We start from the raw sequence: 24,730 nt of genomic DNA, 5'->3' as shown, positions 1-24,730 counted from the left end.
AGTATAGCCTCAGGGCAGTTAGTGTGGATGATGGGAGTGATGGTGCACGAGCGTCCCAGCACTGGTAGTGCTGGTGCGGCGAAGAAGCACAGAGACGTGTGGTTGCGGTTTCCAATGCTTTAGGACCAGTAAAGAACTGTGAGTAGTCACCTCGGTACCGGCGGTGACTGCCCAAGCCGTGCTGCGTCAACCAGGCAAGGGGCTCGACCAACTCCCAGGCAATTCCAGAGCGTGGCACAGGGCTCCCTTCTCTTCCCTTCTCTGGCCGTGCCCCACCAGTGACTCTACGTTTGTCCGGCTGCCTCAGGCCCTCTCTTGGTACGCTGATCTCTGCGTCCCTGACCCTATGTGGTATGCCTTCCTGGTAGGTGTAGTGAGGGGTCGCACCGAGATATAGTCACGACCGCCGGTCTTTGGCTGAGGATTAATCGCCTCCACCAATTTGGGATCCGGTACCCTGCTCTGCCAACCCGTCACCCGCAATCTCCTGGGCCTTTGGGGTTCCTTCTTCTCTCGTGTCTCTGGGCCTCTCTTAATGTTCTGTTCCTTGTTTCCTTTCTCTTCTGTTCCTGTTCTCTCTGCTGTTTCAGGCCTCCACTCCAGGCCTGTCTCGTGGATCTGGGCCCAGACTGAGCCACAGCTCCCTGTCAGCCCTCTCTGGCTGAACTCCTCTCTGAACTCACTCCCCGGACTGAACACTGTTCCAAGATGGTGCCCACCTTATATACCTCCCTTATGTGTGAGCCCAGGTGACTAGCAACCAATGGGCTCCTACCTTTGCCCAGAGACCCACCCCTATCTGCTCCTACACCACTGGGTTTTCCTCCCACTCCCCACTCCAGCCAGGGACAGATGCTGTCGTGCCTGCACTTCTGTCTAGTGGGAGCACCGTTGAGGTGTCCCTCGGAAATGGGGTGTGTGTGGTGCATGCAGCTAACTGAGTCCCGGTCCACACTCCATCCTTACCCGGGAGTGGAATATCACACCTCTGGTTTGAGGTGCAATACCCCTGTAGCAGCCGAGCCCTCGGGGTGCTACATTTGCTTTACTGGTGTAATGAAATTAGATTTTAACCCCTTCCCAACATAAACATAGCGGTATGTCATATGTCAGCCCAGAAAATGAGTCTGCATTAAACCTTGCAGATACTGGCAGTGTTGCACAGCCAGCATCTGACAGCAGCATATAAAGCGTGTGCTCCATACGCTTGCCATCGCTGGGCCCTTGTGCCTACAATGATGGTGCTCCTGTGAAGATAAGTAGGTGGCTGATCACTAAGGAGACTAAATAAAGTAAAAAAAATAATAATTAATCACCTCTTTTTTTCTATTAAAAATGGAATGTAAAAAAATACACATGCTAAATTAGTTAATAGAGAAAAAAATGTAAAATACCAGAACTGTGGTGTAATTTTTGGTCGCCACCACTATGCCAAAAAGTGCAATAAGAAGCGATCAAAATGTAATATCTACCCCAAAAAGATATCAGTAAAAAATGTCAACCCTCACACAGCTCCAGTGACAAAAACTAAAATTCCTACTCACCAGGGCCAGGATGAGGGGTAGGCAGGGTAGGCACCCTGCCTGCCTCCCTGAGAAGGGCACACTTTGGAGGCAAAAGAAACAGCTACTGTATTTTGCGAACTATAAGATAGTGTGACTGTGGGGGTAGAGGAGGAGGAGGAGCAGGGTCACAGGAGGCAGGAGCTGGCTTCTCAGGCTAACAGTGTGCCTGCTATTAAAGAAATGAATATTCACTGCTCCCCACGCCCATAATCTCTCCCAACTCTATGCACTGAAGCCAGTGCTGAGAGGTGGGCAGGACTAGGGGAGTGGAGAGCAGTGAATATTCGTTCTCATTAATAGCGGGCACACGTGTTAGCTGGAGTGGTGCAACTCCTCTAAGTTCCTTGACCATAGTCTTATACTTACCAGCCACTATCTTCATCTGTTTCCAGTGCCACTCTGGTCGGTCTCCAGCAATTTGTCACCTATAAGGTACCTGGATGTAAATGGTTACTTGTTCTTAATGACTACGTCTCATTAGTACTGTGGTTCCTGTATGGTCCGCAGTCTGATAAAGACTGATGGCAACCCCCAGCATCTCTTAACCATTGTTAAGGACATACTAGGAGTTGTAGGTTCATGAGATACAAATATATATGGGCCTGATTTAATAGGATTAAGCTCGTCAGTTTTTAATCACGTGCTGTCACAGACCTAATGGAAAAGAGAAGAATTAGCTGGGAAGAAAGGCGAAATGGGCAATTATAAGTTCAAAGTGCTATATAATATGATGTCTGCGAAATGATGGACACTTTGATTGAAACCAAATAGTCCCCGTTATAGTTAAGACATATTAGTATCCATGACCCTCCTTGCATCTGATATTTAAAATATAGGAGGTCAGGGGTGAATATCGCTATTTATCCCTTGTATTGTGTAAATGGTCTCCAATAGTGTTGAGCATTCCAATACTGTAATATCGGGTATCGGCCGATATTCGCGGTATCGGAATTCCGATACTTAATTCCGATACTTTGACAATATCGGATACCGGAATCGGAAGTTCCCATAATGCCTGTGCTCTGCAGTGTCTCTGAAGGATGACAAGCTGGATGGCAGCGCTCAGCTGAGATCCAGCCTGTCATCAGAATGCCATCCCAGCGTGGGAGAATTCTCCTGATTGTTTAAAAGCCGGCGGGCGGTAAAAAGCCGCCGGCTTTTAAACAATCACACAGCCCCATACTGCTTCCCCGCAGCCTCCCACCCCGATCCTCCGCTCCCCTCGCCACCTCCCATCCCGATCGTAAGCTAGGACCAGGCGGGGAGCGCAGCACCAAGGAGCGAAGGACCCGGGCGGGGAAGCCGGCAATGAAAAGACTTCACCGCCGGCTTTCCCGTTCTGTGCTGCGCTTTCCCGCCGGTTATTTCAAATGAACAGCTGAGGTATCAGGTGATGCCGATCAGCTGTTCATTTGAAGTCGCCGCGGTGCCCTCAGAGGGTTCATGTGAGTTCATGCTTGACTGCATGAACTCACATGAACTTTCCCACGGCTGCACAGGTCAGCCTCACCTCCCAGACCATCAGCCCGTCATGATTAGTGTGTGTGTGCGGGTGTGTGTGCGGGTGTGTGTGCGGGGTGTGTGTGCGAGGTGTGTGTGCGGGGTGTGTGTGCGGGGTGTGTGTGCGATGTGTGCGGGTGTGCGCGGTGTCTGTGCGATGTCTGCGGGTGTGTGCGGGTGTGCGCTGTGTCTGTGCGATGAGTGCGGGTGTGTGCGGGTGTGCGCGGTGTCTGTGCGATGTCTGCGGGTGTGTGCGGGTGTGCGCTGTGTCTGTGCGATGTGTGTGGGTGTGCGCAGTGTCTGTGCGATGTCTGCGAGTGTGTGCGGGTGTGCGCTGTGTCTGTGCGATGTGTGCGGGTGTGTGCGTGCAGGCAGACATAGGCCGATGTGACACTACTACTCCCATCGGCCTATGTCTGTCCCCCGTCCACTCGTGCCAGCAGGATCAGCTCGATGGGAGCAGTAGTTCCCATCAGCCTGATCCTGCTATATAAATTGCCCTACTGTGTCCCCAATAAATTTTAAATACATGTCATTGGTGGCCAGTGGTTACCTACAATAAATTAGTTCATACATTACCTGTCCCCGCCGATCGCCACCTAAAATAAAGTAAAAAATAAAAAACTACACCTATACTCACCTAGACACCTAATTCCCCGAAGCCATCGATCTCCTGTAATAAAATATAAAATAATAAACCACAACCTTATCCTTACCCCTCCGTAGTAGTCCACGAGTGTCCCACGATGATCTCCAGTTCAGAGCAGCCACATAGAATGTGACCGCTCTGAACCGCTGCCGCCGCTAGAATGACGGGGCCGTAAGGGTTCACCGGAGTTCAGGCAGCGCTGCTCCGGTTAGCTCCTTTACGGCCCTGCTGTATCGTGAGAAATTCCCACGGTACAGCAGTGCCGTAAAGGGGGTCTCCGGAGCTGCGCTGACTGAATGCACTCCGGTGACCTCAGTCAGTGGCTCCCGCTGCCGGGAGCGGACGTGTTCCCGGCAGCGTGAGCTTACAGCAGCCATGACAGCTGTCACCATCTCCAGATGTGACAGCTGTGCATGGGAGATCAGCGCAGGAACGTGGACAGGTAACTATTATTTTTAGTAAACTAAGAATTAAATAAAATTGTGTGTTTTATTTCAAATAAATTATTTTTTTCTGGGTGTAGTGTGTTTTTTCTTTTTAACACTTTGTAGGTTAGTAATGGGGGTGTCTTATAGACGCCCATCATTACTAACCTGGGCTTCATGGCAGCTGGCTCTGACATGAACCCCAGCCCTATTACCCCCTGCCACCGCACCAGGGCAGCGTGGAAGAGTGAGGCTAAGTGCCAGAATTGGCGCATCCTATGGATGCGCCATTTCTGGGGCGGCTGACGGCTGGTGTTTCTAGCCTGGGAGCGGGCCATTATTCATGGCACCCTTCCTGGGCTATTAATATCAGCCCCCAGCTGTCTGCCTAGCCTTTGCTAGCTATTAAAATAGGGGGGACCCCACGTCATTTTTTTGGGGGGGGTCCCCCATTTTAATAGCTAGTAAAGGCTAGGTATTCAGCTGGGGGCTGATATTAGTAGCCTGGGAAGCTCCGTGGGTATTACCCCCTTCCCAGACTTCAAACATCTGCCCCAGCCGTCTGCTTAACCTCCGCTAGAGACTAAAATTATGGGGAATCCCACATCATTTTTTTTTTAAATAAATCCTTTATTTTAACACTAAATGACATTTGAGGAGTTAATAAAGATGCAGTCCCTAAATTATTATTTATTTTTTAATACATTTTTCCCAAAACTTTTGACGTGGGCTTCGCCATATTTTTGTATGCCAGCCAGGTACAGCATCCAGCTTCTATGAACGCGCCATTTTCCGGGGCGGCTGCGGACTGCAATTTTCAGCGGGGGGGGGCAGAAAGCTTGGGCCTCCCTGCGCTGCGGATTCCAGCCCCCAGCTGCCTAGTTGTACCTGGCTGGACACAAAAATAGGGAGAAGCTCCACGTTTTTTTTTTTTTAAATTATTTCATGAAATTCATGAAATAATTTAAAAAAAATTATGTGGGGCTTCGCCCTATATTTGTGTCCAGTCAGGTACAGCAGGCAGGCCCCCAACCACCAGCTGCCTATTTGTACCTAGCCGGACACAACAATATAGGGAAGCCCTTTTTTTCTTAATTATTCCATGAATTTCATGAAATAATTAAAAAAAAAAATACGTGGGGCTTCGCCCTATTTTTGTGTCCAGCCAGGTACAACAAGGCAGCTGGGGGCTGGAATCCGCAGCGCAGGGAGGCCCAAGCTTTCTGGGCCCCACCCGCTGCAAATTGCAGTCCGCAGCCGCCCCGGAAAATGGCGTGTTCATAGAAGCGCCATCTTCTGGCGCTGTACCCAACTCATCCAGGGCCCTGGTGCGGTGGCTCACTGGGTAATAAAGGGGTTAAGGCCAGCTTGGCATTATCAGCTGGCCCTAAGCCCGAAATTCATGGGGTCACGCCAATATTAGACATGACCGCCATGAATTTCTAGTAAAGTATTTAAAAAAAACACAAACACCCAGAAAAAAGTCCTTTAATTGAAATAAAGACACAATTCTTTATTGTTCTAAATTAAACCATACTTACCATCACGCCCATTCCAGCTGAAGCCAACGATCTCCTGCAATAAAAGAAAAATAATAAAGCAACCTCATCCTTACCTTTCCATGGTTCCCACAACAGCTTCAGCTCTGCTACATCGAGATGACAGGCTGGACCGCAGCAGAACGCTGCCATCCAGCCTGTCATCCCGCAGACACTGAGAAGCGCAGGCATGCTTGCGCTCCTCAGTGTCTGGCTGTGACGGCATAAAGATGAGCCGAGGTCATGTTCAATGAACTCAGCTCACCTCATGCACGTCACTGACAGCGTGGGAAAATTCTCCTGCACTCAGCGCTTCAGCGTGAGAATTTTCCCATGCTGTCAGTGACGTGCATGAGGTCAGCTGAGTTCATTGGACATGACCTCACCTCATGTATGTCACTGACAGCGTGGGAGAAGTCTCACGCTGAAGCGCTGAGTGCAGGAGAATTTTCCCACGCTGTCAGTGACGTGCATGAGGTGAGCTGAGTTCATTGAACATGACCTCGGCTCATCTTTATGCCGTCACAGCCAGACACTGAGGAGCGCAAGCATGCCTGCGCTTCTCAGTGTCTGCGGGATGACAGGCTGGATGGCAGCGTTCTGCTGCGGTCCAGCCTGTCATCTCGATGTAGCAGAGCTGAAGCTGTCGTGGGAACCATGGAAAGGTAAGGATGATGTTGGTTTATTATTTTATTTTTATTACAGGAGATCGTTGGCTTCAGCTGGAATGGGCGTGACTGTAAGTATGGTTTAATTTAGAACAATAAAGAATTGTGTCTTTATTTCAATTAAAGGACTTTTTTTCTGGGTGTTTGTGTTTTTTTTAAATACTTTACTAGAAATTCATGGTGGTCATGTCTAATATTGGCGTGACCCCATGAATTTCGGGCTTAGGGCCAGCTGATAATGCCAAGCTGGCCTTAACCCCTTTATTACCCAGTGAGCCACCACACCAGGGCCCTGGATGAGTTGGGTACAGCGCCAGAAGATGGCGCTTCTATGAACGCGCCATTTTCCGGGGCGGCTGCGGACTGCAATTTGCAGCGGGTGGGGCCCAGAAAGCTTGGGCCTCCCTGCGCTGCGGATTCCAGCCCCCAGCTGCCTAGTTGTACCTGGCTGGACACAAAAATAGGGCGAAGCCCCACGTATTTTTTTTTTTAATTATTTCATGAAATTCATGGAATAATTAAGAAAAAAAGGGCTTCCCTATATTGTTGTGTCCGGCTAGGTACAAATAGCCAGCTGGTGGTTGGGGGCAGCCCGTTCCTGCCTGCTGTACCTGACTGGACACAAATATAGGGCGAAGCCCCACATTAATTTTTTTTAATTATTTCATGAATTTCCTGAAATGATTTAAAAAAAATTGACGTGGGGCTTCACACTATATTTGTGTCCAGTCAGGTGCAGCAGGCAGGAACGGGCTGCCCCCAACCACCAGCTGCCTATTTGTACCTGGCCGAACACAACAATATAGGGAAGCCCTTTTTTAAAAAAATTATTTCATGAAATAATTAAAAAAAAATTGACGTGGGGCTTCGCACTATATTTGTGTCCAGCCAGGTACAGCAGGCAGGAATGGGCTGCCCCCAACCACCAGCTGCCTATTTGTACCTGGTTGGACACAACAATATAGGGAAGCCCTTTTTTTCTTAATTATTCCATGAATTTCATGAAATAATTAAAAAAAAAAATGCGTGGGGCTTCGCCCTATTTTTGTGCCCAGCCAGGTACAACTAGGCAGCTGGGGGCTGGAATCCGCAGCGCAGGGAGGCCCAAGCTTTCTGGGCCCCACCCGCTGCAAATTGCAGTCCGCAGCCGCCCCAGAAAATGGCGCGTTCATAGAAGCGCCATCTTCTGGCGCTCTACCCAACTCATCCAGGGCCCTGGTGCGGTGGCTCACTGGGTAATAAAGGGGTTAAGGCCAGCTTGGCATTATCAGCTGGCCCTAAGCCCGAAATTCATGGGGTCACGCCAATATTAGACATGACCACCATGAATTTCTAGTAAAGTATTTAAAAAAACACAAACACCCAGAATAAAGTCCTTTAATTGAAATAAACACACAATTCTTTATTGTTCTAAATTAAACCATACTTACCATCACGCCCATTCCAGCTGAAGCCAACGATCTCCTGCAATAAAAGAAAAATAATAAAGCAACATCATCCTTACCTTTCCATGGTTCCCACGACAGCTTCAGCTCTGCTACATCGAGATGACAGCCTGGACCGCAGCAGAACGCTGCCATTCAGCCTGTCATCCCGAAGATACTGAGAAGCGCAGGCATGCTTGCGCTCCTCAGTGTCTGGCTGTGACGGCAAAAAGATGAGCCGAGGTCATGTCCAATGAACTCAGCTCACCTCATGCACGTCACTGACAGCGTGGGAAAATTCTCCTGCACTCAGCACTTCAGCGTGAGAATTTTCCCACGCTGTCAGTGACGTGCATGAGGTGAGCTGAGTTCATTGGACATGAGCTCACCTCATGCACGTCACTGACAGCGTGGGAAAATTCTCCTGCACTCAGCGCTTCAGCGTGAGAATTTTCCCACGCTGTCAGTGACGTGCATGAGGTGAGCTGAGTTCATTGGACATGAACTCGGCTCATCTGGATGACGTCACAGAGAGACACTGAGGAGCGCAAGCACGCCTGCGCTTCTCAGTGTCTGCGGGATGACAGGCTGGATGGCAGCATTCTGCTGCGGTCCAGCCTGTCATCTCGATGTAGCAGAGCTGAAGCTGTCGTGGGAACCATGGAAAGTTAAGGATGAGGTTGCTTTATTATTTTTCTTTTATTGCAGGAGATCGTTGGCTTCAGCTGGAATGGGCGTGATGGTAAGTATGGTTTAATTTAGAACAATAAAGAATTGTGTGTTTATTTCAATTAAAGGACTTTATTCTGGGTGTTTGTGTTTTTCTTTAACTTTGACTATGGGGTTAGTAATGGGGGTGTCTTATAGACGCCTCTCCATTACTAACCTGGGCTTGATGTCAGCTGGCATTATAAGCTGACATCAACCCCAGCCCTATTACCCCCTGCCACCGCACCAGGGCAGCGTGGAAGAGCGAGGCTAAGTGCCAGAATTGGCGCATCCTATGGATGCGCCATTTCTGGGGCGGCTGACGGCTGGTGTTTCTAGCCTGGGAGGGGGCCAATATTCATGGCACCCTTCCTGGGCTATTAAAATCAGCCCCCAGCTGTCTGCCTAGCCTTTGCTAGCTATTAAATTAGGGGGGACCGTACGTTATTTTTTTGGGGGGGTTCCCCCATTTTAATAGCTAGTAAAGGCTAGGTATTCAGCTGGGGGCTGATATTAGTAGCCTGGGAAGCTCCGTGGGTATTACCCCCTTCCCAGGCTTCAAACATCTGCCCCAGCCGTCTGCTTAACCTCCGCTAGAGCCTAAAATTACGGGGAACCCCACGCCAATTTTTTTTTTAAATAAATCCTTTATTTTAACACTAAATGACAAGTACAGTAATCAACACTGTCACTGTGCTTCTTATATGTGTGACTGACATGTTTCTATCTATCTAATCTATGTGTGATTCTCTATTCTTTCTATTCTAAATTGTCGGGTACAGATGCTGAATTGCCGGCCGGCTTTTTTAAAGAGACAGTGCACGAAAACACTAATATTTTTTTAAATAAATCCTTTACACTATATGACAAGTACAGTAACCAACACTGTCACTGTACTTCATATATGTGTGACTGACATGTTTCTATCTATCTAATCTATGTGTGAAGCTCTATTCTGTCTGTTATAAATTGTCGAGTACCGATGCTGAATTGCCGGCCGGCTTTTTTAAAGAGACGGTGTACGAAAACACTAATATTTTTTTAAATAAATCCTTTACACTAAATGACAAGTACAGTAAGCAACACTGTCACAGTACTTCATATATATGTGACTGACATGTTTCTATCTATCTAATCTATGTGTGAAGCTCTATTCTTTCTGTTGTAAATTGTCGGGTACTGGTGTATGCCGCTGATGAATTGCCGGCTTTTCATGTCATTCTACATTATTCTTAGTTGTTTTACTTCATGTAGAATTAACCTACAAGGAAAGAAAGGGTTTATTTTCATTCCGATATTTGTGTCCCATTGACTTGCATTGGTTTCCGGTATCGGAATCGGCGATATCCGATACTTTTTGGGTATCGGCCCGATCCAATCCGATACGATATTTCCTGATATCGGAAGGTATCGCTCAACACTAGTCTCCAAACAATGACTGATTCCATATCTAACTTTGAAAACGTGCTCTCTGTTGAGCCTCACCCCTAAAGTACATCGCTCTTTTTTAACTTTAGGATGGTATTTTTTGGTGAAAAGGGGGGGGGGACTTTAAGGGTCTTTTCAACTAAATCTCTGCCTCATACCTTTACTTGGGTGCTGAGGGTTGGGGGGGGGGCCATCAGCTTAATCTTCCTAGGGCATCAAAATCAAAATTCCTTTTCCCTGTCCTGCTACTCACTAGAGATGTCGCCTCAAATTTAAAAGAAATAAAAATTAGATTCACCAAAATCCAATTTTTCTTTGTCACTTCAGGTCAGTTGCTGCGAAGGGGGTTTAAAAGTAATAATAATACAAGTATTTTGACTGGGCCCTCACCAGTCCTATTGTGCAGCCCCTCTTTGGTCCAGTTGTCTCCTGTCCGAGCACAGGTACAACTGCCAAAGGCATCTTTAGGGTCCTTGGAAGAGAACGTTATAACATTGTGTGAATCCTAGTGACTAAGTATTATGATGATTATGTTACGGGGCCTAGTCCACGCCTGAGGCACCATAGATACCTTAGAAGAGATTGCAGAAGTGACCGGACAGAAGAAAATGACCAGACTAGAAAGATGTGTGTATGTATATATATATATGTGTGTGATATATATATATATATATATATATATATATATATATATATAAAAAAATAATATTATTATTATTATTATTATTATTATTCCCTCCCCAATCCCGGTATATAACCCTTATCCTGGGCCCCATCCTGCTATATACACTGCTCAAAAAAATAAAGGGAACACTCAGATAACACATCCTAGATCAAAATAAATAAAATATTCTCACTGAATACTTTGTTCTGTACAAAATTGAATGTGCTGACAACAAAATCACACAAAAATCATCAATGGAAATCAAATTTATTAACCAATGGAGGCCTGGATTTGGAGTCACTCCCAAAATTAAAGTGGAAAAGCACACTACAGGCTGATCCAACTTTGATGTAATGTAACAAGTCAAAATGGGGCTCAGTATTGTGTGTGGCCTCCACATGCCTGTATGACCTCCCTACAACGCCTGGACATGCTCCTGATGAGGTTGCGGATGGTCTTCTGTGGGATCTCCTCCAAGACTTGGTGCAACGTGACGTTGGTGGATGGAGCGAGACATGATGTCCCAGATGTGCTCAATCGGATTCAGGTCTGGGGAACGGGCGGGCCAGTCCATAGCTTCAATGCCTTCATCTTGTAGGAACTGCTGACACACTCTAGCCACATGAGGTCTGGCATTGTCCTGCATTAGGAAGAACCCAGGGCCAACCACACCAGCATATGGTCTCACAAGGGGTCTGAGGATCTCATCTCAGTACCTAATGGCAGTCAGGCTACCTCTGGCGAGCACATGGAGGGCTGTGCGGCCCTCCAAAGAAATGCCACCCCACACCATTACTGACCCACTGCCAAAACCAGTCATGCTGAAGGATGTTGCAGGCAGCAGATCTCTCTCCACGGCGTCTCCAGACTCTGTCACGTCTGTCACATGTGCTCAGTGTGAACCTGCTTTCATCTGTGAAGAGCACAGGGCACCAGTGGCGACTTTGCCAATCCTGGTGTTCTGTGGCAAATGCAAAGCGTCCTACACAGTGTTGGACTGTGAGCACAACCCCCATCTGTGAACGTTGGGCCCTCATACCACCCTCATGGAGTTGGTTTCTAACCGTTTGTGCAGAAACATGCACATTTGTGGCCTGCTGGAGGTCATTTTGCTGGGCTCTGGCAGTGCTCCTCCTGTTCCTCCTTGCACAAAGGCGGAGGCAGTGGTCCTGCTGCTGGGTTGTTGCCCTCCTACGGCCCCCTCCACGTCTCCTGGTGTACTGGCCAGTCTCCTGGTAGCGCCTCCAGCCTTTGGACACTACGCTGACAGACGCAGCAAACCTTCTTGCCACAGCTCGCATTGATGTGCCATCCTGGATGAGCTGCACTACCTGAGCAACGTATGTGGGTTGTAGAGTCCGTCTCATGCTACCACGAGTGGAAGAGCACAACCAACATTCAAAAGTGAACAAAACATCAGCCAGAAAGCATTGGTACTGAGATGTGGTCTGTGGTCCCCACCTGCTGAACCACTCCTTTATTGAGGGTGTCTTGTTAATTGCCAGTAATTTCCATCTATTGTCTATTCCATTTACACAACAGAATGAGAAATTGATTGTCAATCAGTGTTGCTTCCTAAGTGGACAGTTTGATTTCACAGAAGTTTGATTTACTTGGAGTTACAGTATATTCTGTTGTTTAAGTGTTCCCTTTTATCTCCTCAATCCTGGTATATATGTTCCTCTTCCTGATATATATATTCCCCATCCTGGTATATACATCCCTCATCCTGGTATGTATATCCATTAACCTGGTCCCTATCCTGGTTTATATATTCTTTATCCTGAGCCCCATCCTGGTATATACAGTGGGTACGGAAAGTATTCAGACCCCTTTAAATTTTTCACTGTTTGTTTCATTGAAGCCATTTGGTAAATTCTAAAAAGTTCATTTTTTTCTCATTAAAGTACACCTTGGCCTGTCAAAGGTCCGTTGTTCTGAAGCCACTCCTTTGTTATTTTAGCTGTGTGCTTGGGGTCATTGTCTTGTTGGAAGGTGAACCTTTGGCAAAATCCTGAGGTCCAGAGCACTCTGGAAGAGGTTTTAATCCAGGATATCTCTGTACTTGGCCACATTCATGTTTACTTCAATTGCAACCAGTCGTCCTGTCCCTGCAGCTGAAAAACCTCCCCTATAGCATGATGCTGCCACCACCATGTTTCACTGTTGGAATTGTATTGGGCAGGTGATCAGCAGTGCCTCCTCATATACCGCTTAGAATTATCACCAAAAAGTTCTATCTTCATCTCATCAGACCAGAGAATCTTATTTCTCATAGTCTGGGAGTCCTTCAAGTGTTTTTGAGCAAACTCTATGTGGGCTTTCACATGTCTTGCACTGAGTAGAGGCTTCCGTCAAGTGGAGGGCTGCAGTGATAGTTGACTTTGTGGAACTTTCTCCCATCTCCCTACTGCATCTCTGGAGCTCAGCCACAGTGATCTTGGGGTTCTTCTTTACCTCTCTCACCAAGACTCTTCTCCCACGATTGCTCAGTTTGGCTGGACGGCCAGGTCTAGGAAGACTTCTGGTGGTCCCAAACTTCTTCCATTTAAGGATTATGGAGGCCACTGTGCTCTTAGGAATCTTGAGTACTGCAGAAATTCTTTTGTAACCTTGGCCAGATCTGTGCCTTGCCGCAATTCTGTCTCTGAGCTCCTTGGGCAGTTCCTTTTGAGCTCATGATTTTCATTTAGTCTGACATGCATGGTGAGATGTGATGTCTTATATAGACAGGTGTGTGCCTTTCCAAATCAAGTCCTATCAGTTTAATTAAACACAGCTGGACTCCAATGAAGGAGTAGCACCATCTCAAGGAGGATCACAAGGAAATGGAAAGCATGTGACTTAAATATGAGTGTCTGAGCAAAGGGTCTGAATACTTATGACCATGTGATATTTCAGTTTTTCTTTTTTATTAAATTTGCAAAAATTTCTACATTTCTGTTTTTTTCAGTCAAGATGGGGTGCAGAGAGTACTTTAATGAGAAAAAAAATGAACTTTTTAGAATTTACCAATTGGCTGCAATGAAACAGTGAAAAATTTAAAAGGGTCTAAATACTTTCTGTACCCACTGTATGTCCCTTATCCTGGGCACCATCCTGTTATATATCACTCATCCTGGTATGTATATCCTTTAACCTGGTCCCCATCCTGGTACATATACCAGGATGGAGAATATATATACCAGGATAAAGGATATATGTCCCCCATTCTGCTGCTGTTCTTTAGTGCATAGAAAATAATAACCAATTATACTCACCTTCCCTCTGCTCCCCTGCCGTACGGTGTCCTCTTCTGAAGCTGGCAGCTGCAAGCGACGGGAGCGTATGACATCACTGCCATGTGCCCTCAGTCACGTGCACGCCGACGTTAGCTGCTGGTCTCTGATTGGCTGGCAGTGTGTATTTCAGCACAGGGGGCCAGCAAGATTCTGTGCCGTAATACACTTCAGCTGAATGTGCATCCGAGGAAGCACATCCAGTTGAAGTTTGTGCTGGTGTCGGCAGGCCTCCCTCCAGCACGGGCCCTGTTGTGACCACGGTCGTTATGCTCCTGCAGTCTGGATAGATCTCCTGGAGTGTACAAGCCAACCAGTCCATTGAGCATGGATTGGATCCCTAGTGTCATTGGAGGGGGCCTCATGCAGCGGTGGGCATATGGTGATGAATGTGTGGTGGTGACACTGGCATTACTGTTCCCTCATAGCTGGATGGTCAGTGACTTACCCCATGATGGTGATGTGGAGAGGAAACAGGAGAAGCAGCAGTGGTGTGGTAAAAGAGAAGTAAACTTTACTTAAAGCAACAGATGGTGGTACACAAGATGGCTGGTTACCCACAGAGGCACATTTCTGAAGACAGATTCTATTCTGACTCCATGACCAGGCTGCAACTGTGGGGCTCTTGAGAAAGTGTTTCTATGGATGTCTGTGCATTAATCACTTTGTGTCAGTACTGGTTCAATAGAGTTATGTTTGAAGATTCCAGAAGTTTATCGTGAAGTTGATCTCTTGTATTATACAGTTACAGTAGATAAAAAGACTATTCTGAAGCAGAGATGTGCAGATATCAACTTCTTAACATGGCTGACATACACTAACTGGGGAAGAAGGGAGGGGTTACTGACATCAGAGCCGAGCTATAGGGAGAGAGACGGGACAAACTTCTAAAAAAACAAACCTGCAGTGTAACAGCAACAATACAAAGATAATACAATATGTTCAAGGACAGTCCAGTGGTTAACCTGGAAAACTAAATATTTTCTTGAATATCTTCCACTCTCTATGGGGTTGCTACACCCTAGTGGGCCTCCAGATAACAGTACCTTCTATTTATCATTACATGTACAGTAGGTTGGTGATCAGTTTCATCATCTGCTTTTTGACCTTCCTGGGCCTCTCTGAAATCCTAGCACCTCCTATTAAGGGGTAAACGGGAATACTGCACTACATTTTCCTCACATAGTTTTGCTGTGTCAGCCTACTGGAACAGGGTAGAGAACTGCTCTCCTTCATCTTTATGATGGCTGCCTCACTGCTACACTAACTAGCAACCAGGATTGCAGCATTTTGCACACTAGAGGCTTAACTCTTCTCTGTCTGGCAGTTAATTGGTGAGGTTAACCCTTTAGTGTGTGTTGAATACTAAACAATAAAACAGTGCATCGATTAAAGTATTTAAAGGCATACACACGTGGTCAAAATTGTTGGTACCCCTCGTTTAATGAAAGAAAAACCCACAAATGGTCAGAGAAATAACTTGAATCTGACGAAAGTGATAATAAATTAAAAATGTATGAAAATAAACAAATGAAAGTCAGACATTGCTTTTCTGCTTCCACAGAATTTAAAAAAAATTAAACTCATGAAGTAGGCCTGGACAGAAATGATGGTACCCCTGAAAATAATGTGACAAAAGGGACATGTTAAATCAAGTTGTGTCCACTAATTAGTACCACAGGTGTCTACAATCTTGTAATCAGTCAGTGGGACTGTATATAGGGCTACATATGCTGTTTGGTGACATGGTGCTTACCACACTCAACATGCTTCAGAGGAAGAAAAGGAAAGAGTTGTCTCAGGAGACTAGAAAGAAAATTATAGACAAGTATGTTCAAGGTAAAGGTTATAATACCGTCTCCAAGCAGCTTGATGTTCCTGTGACTACAGTTGCACATATTACTCAGAAATTTAAGATCCATGGGCCTGTAGCCAACCTCCCTGGATGTGGCCGCAGGAGGAAAATTGATGACAAATCAAAGAGACGGATAATACGAATGGTAACAAAAGAGCCCAGGATAACTTCTAAAGAGATTAAAGGTGAACTTCAAGCTCAAGGAACATCAGTGTCAGATTGCACCATCCATCGTTGTTTGATCCAAAGTGGACTACATGGGAGACGACCAAAGAGAACACAATTGTTGAAAAAAAATCATAAAAATGCCAGACTGGAATTTGCCAAACTACATGTTGACAAGCCACAAAGCTTCTGGGAGAATGTCCTATTGACAGATGAGACAAAAAGGGAAGTTTTTGGCAAGACACATCAGCTCTATGTTCACAGATGGAAAAATGAAGCATATCAAGAAAAGAACACTGTCCCTACTGTGAAACATGGAGGAGGCTCTGTTATGTTCTGGGGCTGCTTTGCTGCATCTGACACAGGGTGTCTTGAATCTGTGCAGGGTACAATGAAATCTCAAGACTCAATCAAGGGATTCTAGAGAGAAATGTGCTGCCCAGTGTCAGAAAGCTGGGTCATGGGTCAGTCGCTGGTCATGGGTCTTGCAACAGGATAATGACCCAAAACACACAGCTAAAAAACACCCAAGAATGGCTAAGAGGAAAACATTGTACTATTCTGAAGTGGCTTTCTATGAGACCTGACCTAAATCCTATTGAGCATCTTTGGAAAGAGCTGAAACATGCCGTCTGGAAAAGGCAACCTTCAACCACGAGACAACTGGAGCAGTTTGCTCATGAGGAGTGGCCCAAAATACCTGTCGAGAGGTGCAGAAGTCTCATTGACGGTTACAGGAATCGTTTGATTGCAGTGATTGCCTCAAAAGGTTGTTCAACAAAATATTAAGTTGAGAAGAACCATCATTTCTGTCCAGGCCTATTTCACGAGTTTAATATTTTTAAAAATTCCGTGGAAGCAGGGTTGAAAAGCAATGACTGACTTTCATTTGTTCATTTTCATAGATCAAACATTGTCTGTCTAGGTTATTTGGAGGTTCAACAAGAAAGCCTACAAATATGGCCAAACATCTGTTAAAATAGTTTTGTTGAATCAAAATATAAAATATACAAAGTAAAACAGAATAAAGAATGATGGGTAATATCATCATAAGGAAATACAGATGATACAGGATATTGCCAATGATGCATACATATAGTGGAAACTGTTCCTTGGAAGACGCTACGGTGAAACGTGTGCCAGGCATTAATTGTAATATACACCATGTACTATGTACTTACTATGGTTGTATGGCAATCCTGTATTACATATATGGTGTCATATGGATTTTGTGCATTTAGCTGCTGTCTCTTAGTCTGTATTTTATATTTATTATTATTGTACATTGCAGGAAGTGCTTACTTTTGTCTTATGTGCACTAGCCTTTTATCATTAGGCATGAAGCCCATGTTGAAAGATTGAGACCTTTTGTTATCCATTACTCCGCATGGCACTTTACTTTTTCATTCACTTCAGCTGTTTTCTTGCTGTTTGAGTGGAATTCTTGTTACCATCTTTCACATTGGCCCACTGGCTTGCTGCCAATATTTATAGGTTATTTGATGCTTGTATTCGAATTAAAATCCAAAAAACAGATGTCAATAAGGACCCAATGATGGACATAAAATTGTCATGGTATTAAGAAATAGACGAAAACTGTGGATAGGTAAAAAAATGCAGTTTGTGGACCAAACCCATCTAATGGTCCCATTCACACATCTGTATGTCACGGTCTGGACTTGCTGGTAGTCTCCTGCCCTCATGGGCAAGTTCGGATCAGGAGACTCGCAGTCAGTCTGCGGATCACAGATCATGACATATGGAAGTATTGAATTTGGTTTACGTTGCATTGAAGTAACATGACATCATGTACGCAGGTCTTAATTATTTAAACTGTGGGTTTGGCAAGTTCCATCTAGTGTCCCTGACTTTTTTAGATGACCTGTAGACCCAGTAATCTCGTAGAGCTAGTACCCCTGACTTTTAGATGACTTGTAGACCCAGTGATCTCATAGAGCCAGTACCCCTGACTTTTAGATGACTTGTAGACCCAGTGATCTCATAGAGCCAGTACCCCTGACTTTTAGATGAATTGTAGACCCAGTAATCTCGTAGAGCTAGCACCCCTGACTTTTAGATGACTTGTAGACCCAGTGATCTCGTAGAGCCAGTACCCCTGACTTTTAATAACTTGTAGACCCGGTGTCCTCATACATCCAATACTTTCCATCAGCAACACGGACTACTTTCAGTGGTTGTGTCCACCATGTAAACACAGTTCCGTGAATGCGATCCGAACAATGGGCACAAATGTCATGTTTGGTAACATTCTTCGCTAATGTGGATAACATCCATTTATACTGCTCCTTCTTTCACCTCTGCACATTCACAGCTGCTGTCGGCTCAGCTGTACAGAGCAGAGTTTCATCTCACGTTCGCGATGCAATTGCTTTGATCGAGAGAATTTTCAACATTTCCCACACAATCAAAGCAAAGGCTTTGACTGGAGAGGCTTCTATTTGTGCTGCTAAATAGATTTCTCTCCTGAGCAGGTAAAGTGTTTTAATTAATATTGGAGCTTCTCAAAACAGCAATATTTATGAAGATCACTCAGGTAAGCATCCATTCTGTAGAAGGACTTAATAGAGCTTTAATGGGTTGACCTGTCATTCGATTTCATGTCTTGCATTCATAGAGCAGTCACCGCAGGAGGAGAGAAAGGGCTTTTTATAAGCCAGCATATTCCCTTAACCATTTCCAAGTTATCAACAGCTTCAGCTAAACAAAGGCAGTTCTGAATGAGGAGAACACTTGAGGGCATAGAAATAATCCGAGGCACGTCTGTATGTGTGATGGGTTCCATTGTGACACGACCAACTGCTTGCTGCCTCCGTATGAAGTGAGTCAACGTTATTTAGCCAACATTCTTTGTGGCTTGGCAGAATGAAAAGATTATTCAGATATTCAATTAAACGCTGAATAGGGCCTCTCGGAGAATCAGGTGAGTTAGACAACGACTGTCGATCAAGCCCTATGTATTATTTTGACATTCATCAATGCAATGTCTTTATGGTTATTATGAAATAACCTCAGGAACATGGAGCTGTGTGGCTTTTATTTCGCAAAACGTTTCAGTGGAGCAGAGAAGAAGAAGAAAAAGAAAATTCTTGAGTGCGACATGAGTTGGATTTCGAAAAAAAGGAAAAAAAAAAAAGCCTTATGTTAGAGAATGTAGATAATATGGCTTGTAAATACAGCGAATAAATATAACTTTTAACCCAATAGGTTCATGACATACAGTCCTTGACATCACCCACTGGTTATTGTTCCTTCATGATGTGCGTCTGTACGGACAGCTACATGTTGCTACCATCACCGGCTTTGAGATTTTGCAATATATATATATATATATATATATATATATATATATATATATATATATATATATATATTTTTTTTTTTAAAGCTTCCATTTTGTAGAACACAAAGAACGAGTATATAATATACACTGAGAAAATTTTAGTTGTTGTTACACCTTTTCTTTAAAGAGGTTGTCCATTTAAAAAAGTATTATTTGAAACTCAATAAGGCTTGTCAAATGAAGTGTGTTTCAATATATATCCATTAAATTAGTGTGCGGTTTGGTTTGTACATTACACTTTTATCTGTGTTTTTCCTGCTGCTTCCCCTGTTGCCAGAATGATGGTCCACCTCCCACCTTACGTGGGCTCAGAGGTGGATGCACATGTGCTGTAACGGTCTACGCAGCTCGAAGGGGAGGAGCAGCCTCTTCACTAATAAATATGCGCTTGGGACAGGATAAGTGGAGCTATGAGCAAGGGTGAACATCGAAATCAAGAGGCCATTTTGGGCCATAGCGGCTCCACCACCTCCCATAGCAGATGGGGTCAAGCCACATAGGCTTTGTCACAGAAAAGCATACCGCCCAACATTTAAACACAGAGGGATATGCATTGTGGCACATATTGTTCTTACACACTACAATACCACTTTCACAGCAGCCCCCATTTAGTATGATATCCCCCAAAATACTCCCCGACACAGTACGATTCTTTACCATGAATTCCCCAATAGAATTTTCCCCCAACAGTACCCTTGACATGAAGAAGATGGCAACCACACAGTATGATGTCCTACAATACATCTTCTCACAATATGATGGCCCCCTTATACTCCCACACAGTATGATGGTCCCCACAGCCCCTAAACACTAACGCCCTCCCATAGTATATGACCCACCGCACGGTATATCCCTCTCAAACAGTATGATGCCTTTAGAGTCCGCCACACACGATGATCCCACAGAACCCCAAAGAATAACCATCCACAGTGTAATGCCCACACAGTAACCAACACCACAGTGAATTGACCCCCCCAAAATTGACAATTCTGCCCTTTCAACTTTTAATATACTGTATATATTTTATAACTTTTACAGATGCGATGATACTGAATATTTACTTTTGCTTTTTTCCTATGTCTATAGTTAATGGTGGGGGGAGGGGAGTGGGTGATTTCAGTTTTTAGAGGATTTTTTTTTTTAGTTCCCTTAGGGTACTTGAACCTGCGACCATTTAATCAGGACCGACCTCCTTTAAGTGGCCCCCAGGACCGACCTCCTTTAAGTGGCTTTGTCAGAAATTGACAGCTGTTTTTAAGAGGTTAAAGCAGTGATTGGAGCTTAGCTTGGCTCCGATTGCTACTTTTGTTGGCAGATGCTAGTTATGATGCGGAGCCTACTCCATTACTTTGCACAGTACATGTACAGCGGATATCGGGAAAGAGCTAAAGGTATTCTACCAGGAGCTTAAGGACAACTGAACTAATGATACTGGGTAGGATAGGTAAAAGAAAAGAAACCAATTTAGAAAGATTCCTGGTTGCAAATATATTTTTCTTTGCTGAGAAAAATCAACTTTGAATCTTTATGTAAATTAGTCTGCAAGTGCACCTCATTTGGGATCGACCACCTCAAGGGCGGGCCGTTCCCAAGTTAGCACACAGATTCCACCTCATGGGCCAGACTTATGAGAAATTAAGTCGTTTGCAATATTTCTTCTGAGCACAAAATATTGCAGACAATTAATGCACTTGTAGCCACTTTTACATAGTCTGCAATATTTTGTGCTCAGAGGAAATATTGCAAAGGACCGAATTTCTCATAAGTCTGGCCCATGAGGTGGAATCTGTGTGCTAACTTGGGAATGGCCAGCCCTTGAAGTGGTCGATCCCAAATGAGGTGCACTTGCAGACTAATTTATATGAAGATTCAGAGGTGATTTTCTCAGCAAAGAAAAATCGAATTACCTCCAGGTATGTTTAAGCTACTACCCAGCAATATAATCTTTTGGTAGCCCTAAAGCTTGTCCTCAGGTTATTTTTACACTGCATTCACACATCCATGTTGCATGTCTTTTTTTTTAACCAGTTTTAAAAACCGAATACAGTAGAATGTCTAACCCTATATTTATCCACTGACTATTAATGAATCGGTGCAAGGGCGGACATATCATTGGTGCAACCTGGCGCACAGGGGCCCAAGAGGTAAAAGGTCCATTTCCACCTCCAAAACATGTGGAATTGTGCATTATGATTAGCTATAGGACTGCAAGGGGCCCTTGTATTGTTCTTGAACAGGGGCCCTTTGCTGTCTGGGTCCGCCAGTTGATCAGTGGAACATGAATGGAGCACTGCATTATAAAGTCAGTCTTCCATGTTTTATATGGATTTTAAGGGCCAAGTCTGATCGGAAAAATGGATGAGAATAGGAAATGCTCTGAGTCTCTTGGATCAAACAAATTGATCCGGTTTTATAATGGATGTGTGCATGAATCAATGAAACTCTGAGTCCATGTGCTGTCTGGAGAAAAGATACACAATATACAAAAGTATGAATGTAACCTGAGTAGAAATTGTTGAGTTACAGTGCCTACAAGTAGTATTCAACCCCCTGCAGATTTAGCTGGTTTGATAAGATGCAAATAAGTTAGAGCCTTCAAACTGCAAACGAGAGTAGGTTTTATGAACAGAAGCATAAATCTTACAAACCAACAAGTTATGTTGCTCAGTTGAATTTTATTAAATTTTAAACATAAAAGTGTGGGTCAATTATTATACAACCCCTATGTTTAATATTTTGTGGAATAACCCTTGTTTGCAATTACAGCTAATAATCGTCTTTTATAAGACCTGATCAGGCCGGCACAGGTCTGTGGAGTTATCTTGGCCCACTCCTCCATGCAGATCTTCTCCAAGTTATCTAGGTTCTTTGGGTGTCTCATGTGGACTTTATTCTTGAGCTCCTTCCACAAGTTTTCAATTGGGTTAAGGTCAGGAGACTGACTAGGCCACTCCAACACCTTGTCTTTTTCCCTCTTGAACCAGGTCTTGGTTTTCTTGGCTGTGTGCTTTGGGTCGTTGTCTTCTTGGAAGATGAAATTACGACCTATCTTAAGATGATGGAGGAGCGGAGGTTCTTGGCCAAAATCTCCAGGTAGGCCGTGCTATCCATCTTCCCATGGATGCGGACCAGATGGCCAGGCCCCTTGGCTGAGAAACAGCCCCACAGCATGATGCTGCCACCACCATGCTTGACTGTAGGGATGGTATTCTTGGGGTCGTATGCAGTGCCATCCAGTCTCCAAACGACACGTGTGTGGTTGGCACTAAAGATCTCGATCTTGGTCTCATCAGACCATAGAACCTTGAACCAGTCTGTCTCAGAGTCCTCCAAGTGATCATGAGCAAACTGTAGACGAGCCTTGACATGACGCTTTGATAGTAAAGGTACCTTACGGGCTAGTCTGGAACGGAGACCATTGCGGTAGAGTACGTTACTTATGGTATTGACTGAAACCAATGTCCCCACTGCCATGAGATCTTCCCGGAGCTCCTTCCTTGTTGTCCTTGGGTTAGCCTTGACTCTTCGGACAAGCCTGGCCTCGGCACGGGAGGACACTTTCAAAGGCTGTCCAGGCCGTGGAAGGCTAACAGTAGTTCCATAAGCCTTCCACTTACGGATGATGCTCCCAACAGTGGAGACAGGTAGGCCCAACTCCTTGGAAAGGGTTTTGTACCACTTGCCAGCCTTGTGACCCTCCACGATCTTGTCTCTGATGGCCTTGGAATGCTCCTTTGTCTTTCCCATGTTGACCATGTCTGAGTGCTGTTCACAAGTTTGGGGAGGGTCTTAAATAGTCAGAAAAGGCTGGCAAAAGAGATCTTTAATCCACACATGTGAAGCTCATTATTCTTGGTGCCTGAACTACTTCTTAATACTTTAGGGGGACCAAACAGAATTCTTGTGGTTTGAGGGGTTGAATAATAAATGACACTCTGAATTAACTTTTAACGTTTTAAAAAAAAAAAAAACAAAAAAACAAAAACAAAATTTGCTGCAGTGCATTTCCCACTTCCAGGCTGATCTACAGTACAAATGTCACAATGCCAAGTTAATTCCGCATGTGTCAACCAGCTAAATCTGCAGGGGGTTGAATACTACTTGTAGGCACTGTATCTTCTGTAGGTATCTCAGATACTTCCTTTTAGAAGACAAATGTCTATAAAAGAAAGTCCATAACATAATTTAAGAAATACTTTGATGTTTCCAGATGGTTAATTATCATTGTTTTTCTAATCAACAGATGAAAAGTTCCTGGAAAACCACAATTTAGCCAAGAGTGCTCAAGAAAAAGTCAACTCTGCCCTCCTGGAATACACAATGTGCCACTATCCCCATTGTACGGACAAGTATCGCCTACTTCTGCTGAGGTTAGCTGAAATTCGATCCATCAGTATGCAAGCGGAAGAATATCTATACCACAAGCACCTTAGTGGGGAAGTTCCCTGCAACAATTTACTAATTGAAATGCTCCATGCTAAGCGGGCTTGAGAGGCTCCATTCAGAAGTGACTCAATATTAAAGCTTTCAAGGATTGCTAAACAAGCCAGGGACTCTACAAAGAGCGAAATCATTTTTATCAATGCTGCCTGTCCAGAAAAAAAAAAAATAAAAAATTCTTTGGTGATGTATTTAACCTATAGTATTGGAAAGTTTCAGATTTATTTTAATATAATTGTGGCTCTTAACTGAGTGTTTTATTATGTGCAATGGCTTTTTTTAAGATACCATTATTTGTCGTGTTTTGGTTCATGACTATCTAAATGCTTCTTAACATAAATGTGAAAAAAAAACAAAACAAAAAAACATGAAAAAATCAACCGCTACATGTGTGGGTGACCTGTTGGGTATGTTTATTTAAAATAGTTGTAAGATACCATTTTATTATTTTAACACATGTCCAAAGTTAACCCATACTGATATGCTTTATTATGGCTTTGTTTGCTGAACCCATTTTATTCAGAAATGTCGTGAATGTGTTTATAGTTCAGCACAAGACGTCTAAAGCACATATTTTAAAGGCTCCAACAAATAAAAGACTAATGTATTATGTAAATTGGCTACATTTATTTTTTTTTAAGACTTCCTATCATTAATGTTGTTCTAATTCAGTAAAAAAAAAAATTGCTTCTCTTTTATGCATAATTTGACCTGAGATAAGTACACTGTCAAAGGATTGTCTACTTTTGTGCGGGGTTTACGCAAACCCCATCCCTGTAAGGGTTGCTTCAGACATCCATGTTAATCGGTCGGAGCATAAACTGTCTGTAGCTCTCCTGACGTGAGCGTCACAGTCTCATAGACCTATACGAAGCGGTCACGTTCAGGTCGGGAGACTTGTGGCCAGTCCATGCATTGCTGTCCATGCTCGGAACATTTGGCATAGATCTCGGATGCAATCTTAAGGCTGGGACATACTCGAATTATTTCAGAAAAATCGACACCAACCCAGTTATTTCGGGACTGTTGGGGGCTTTGTAGCCAACTGGTGTTTTACCCTAA

The 24,730-nt window shown here is 44.4% G+C and overlaps 1 protein-coding gene across 1 annotated transcript in view; it reads left to right on the top strand.

Moving 5' to 3' along the window:
• Positions 1-24,248, top strand: part of LOC141153083 (steroidogenic factor 1-like) — a 295,499-nt gene extending 271,251 nt beyond the window's left edge. The window contains exon 7 of the mRNA XM_073637755.1: positions 23,472-24,248. Within this exon, the coding sequence (XP_073493856.1) occupies positions 23,472-23,719 (248 nt within the window). The 3' untranslated portion in view covers positions 23,720-24,248. The remainder of the gene's footprint in view (positions 1-23,471) is intronic.
• Positions 24,249-24,730: the final 482 nt, after the last annotated feature.

The sequence above is a fragment of the Phyllobates terribilis genome, unplaced genomic scaffold (assembly GCF_046119375.1).
Source record: "Phyllobates terribilis strain yellow unplaced genomic scaffold, ASM4611937v1 Scaffold_7__3_contigs__length_470593459, whole genome shotgun sequence".
In the NCBI taxonomy this organism is placed as follows: domain Eukaryota; kingdom Metazoa; phylum Chordata; class Amphibia; order Anura; family Dendrobatidae; genus Phyllobates; species Phyllobates terribilis.
The sequence above is the reverse complement of the archived record's forward strand: the minus strand, read 5'-3'. Positions and strand labels throughout refer to the sequence as shown.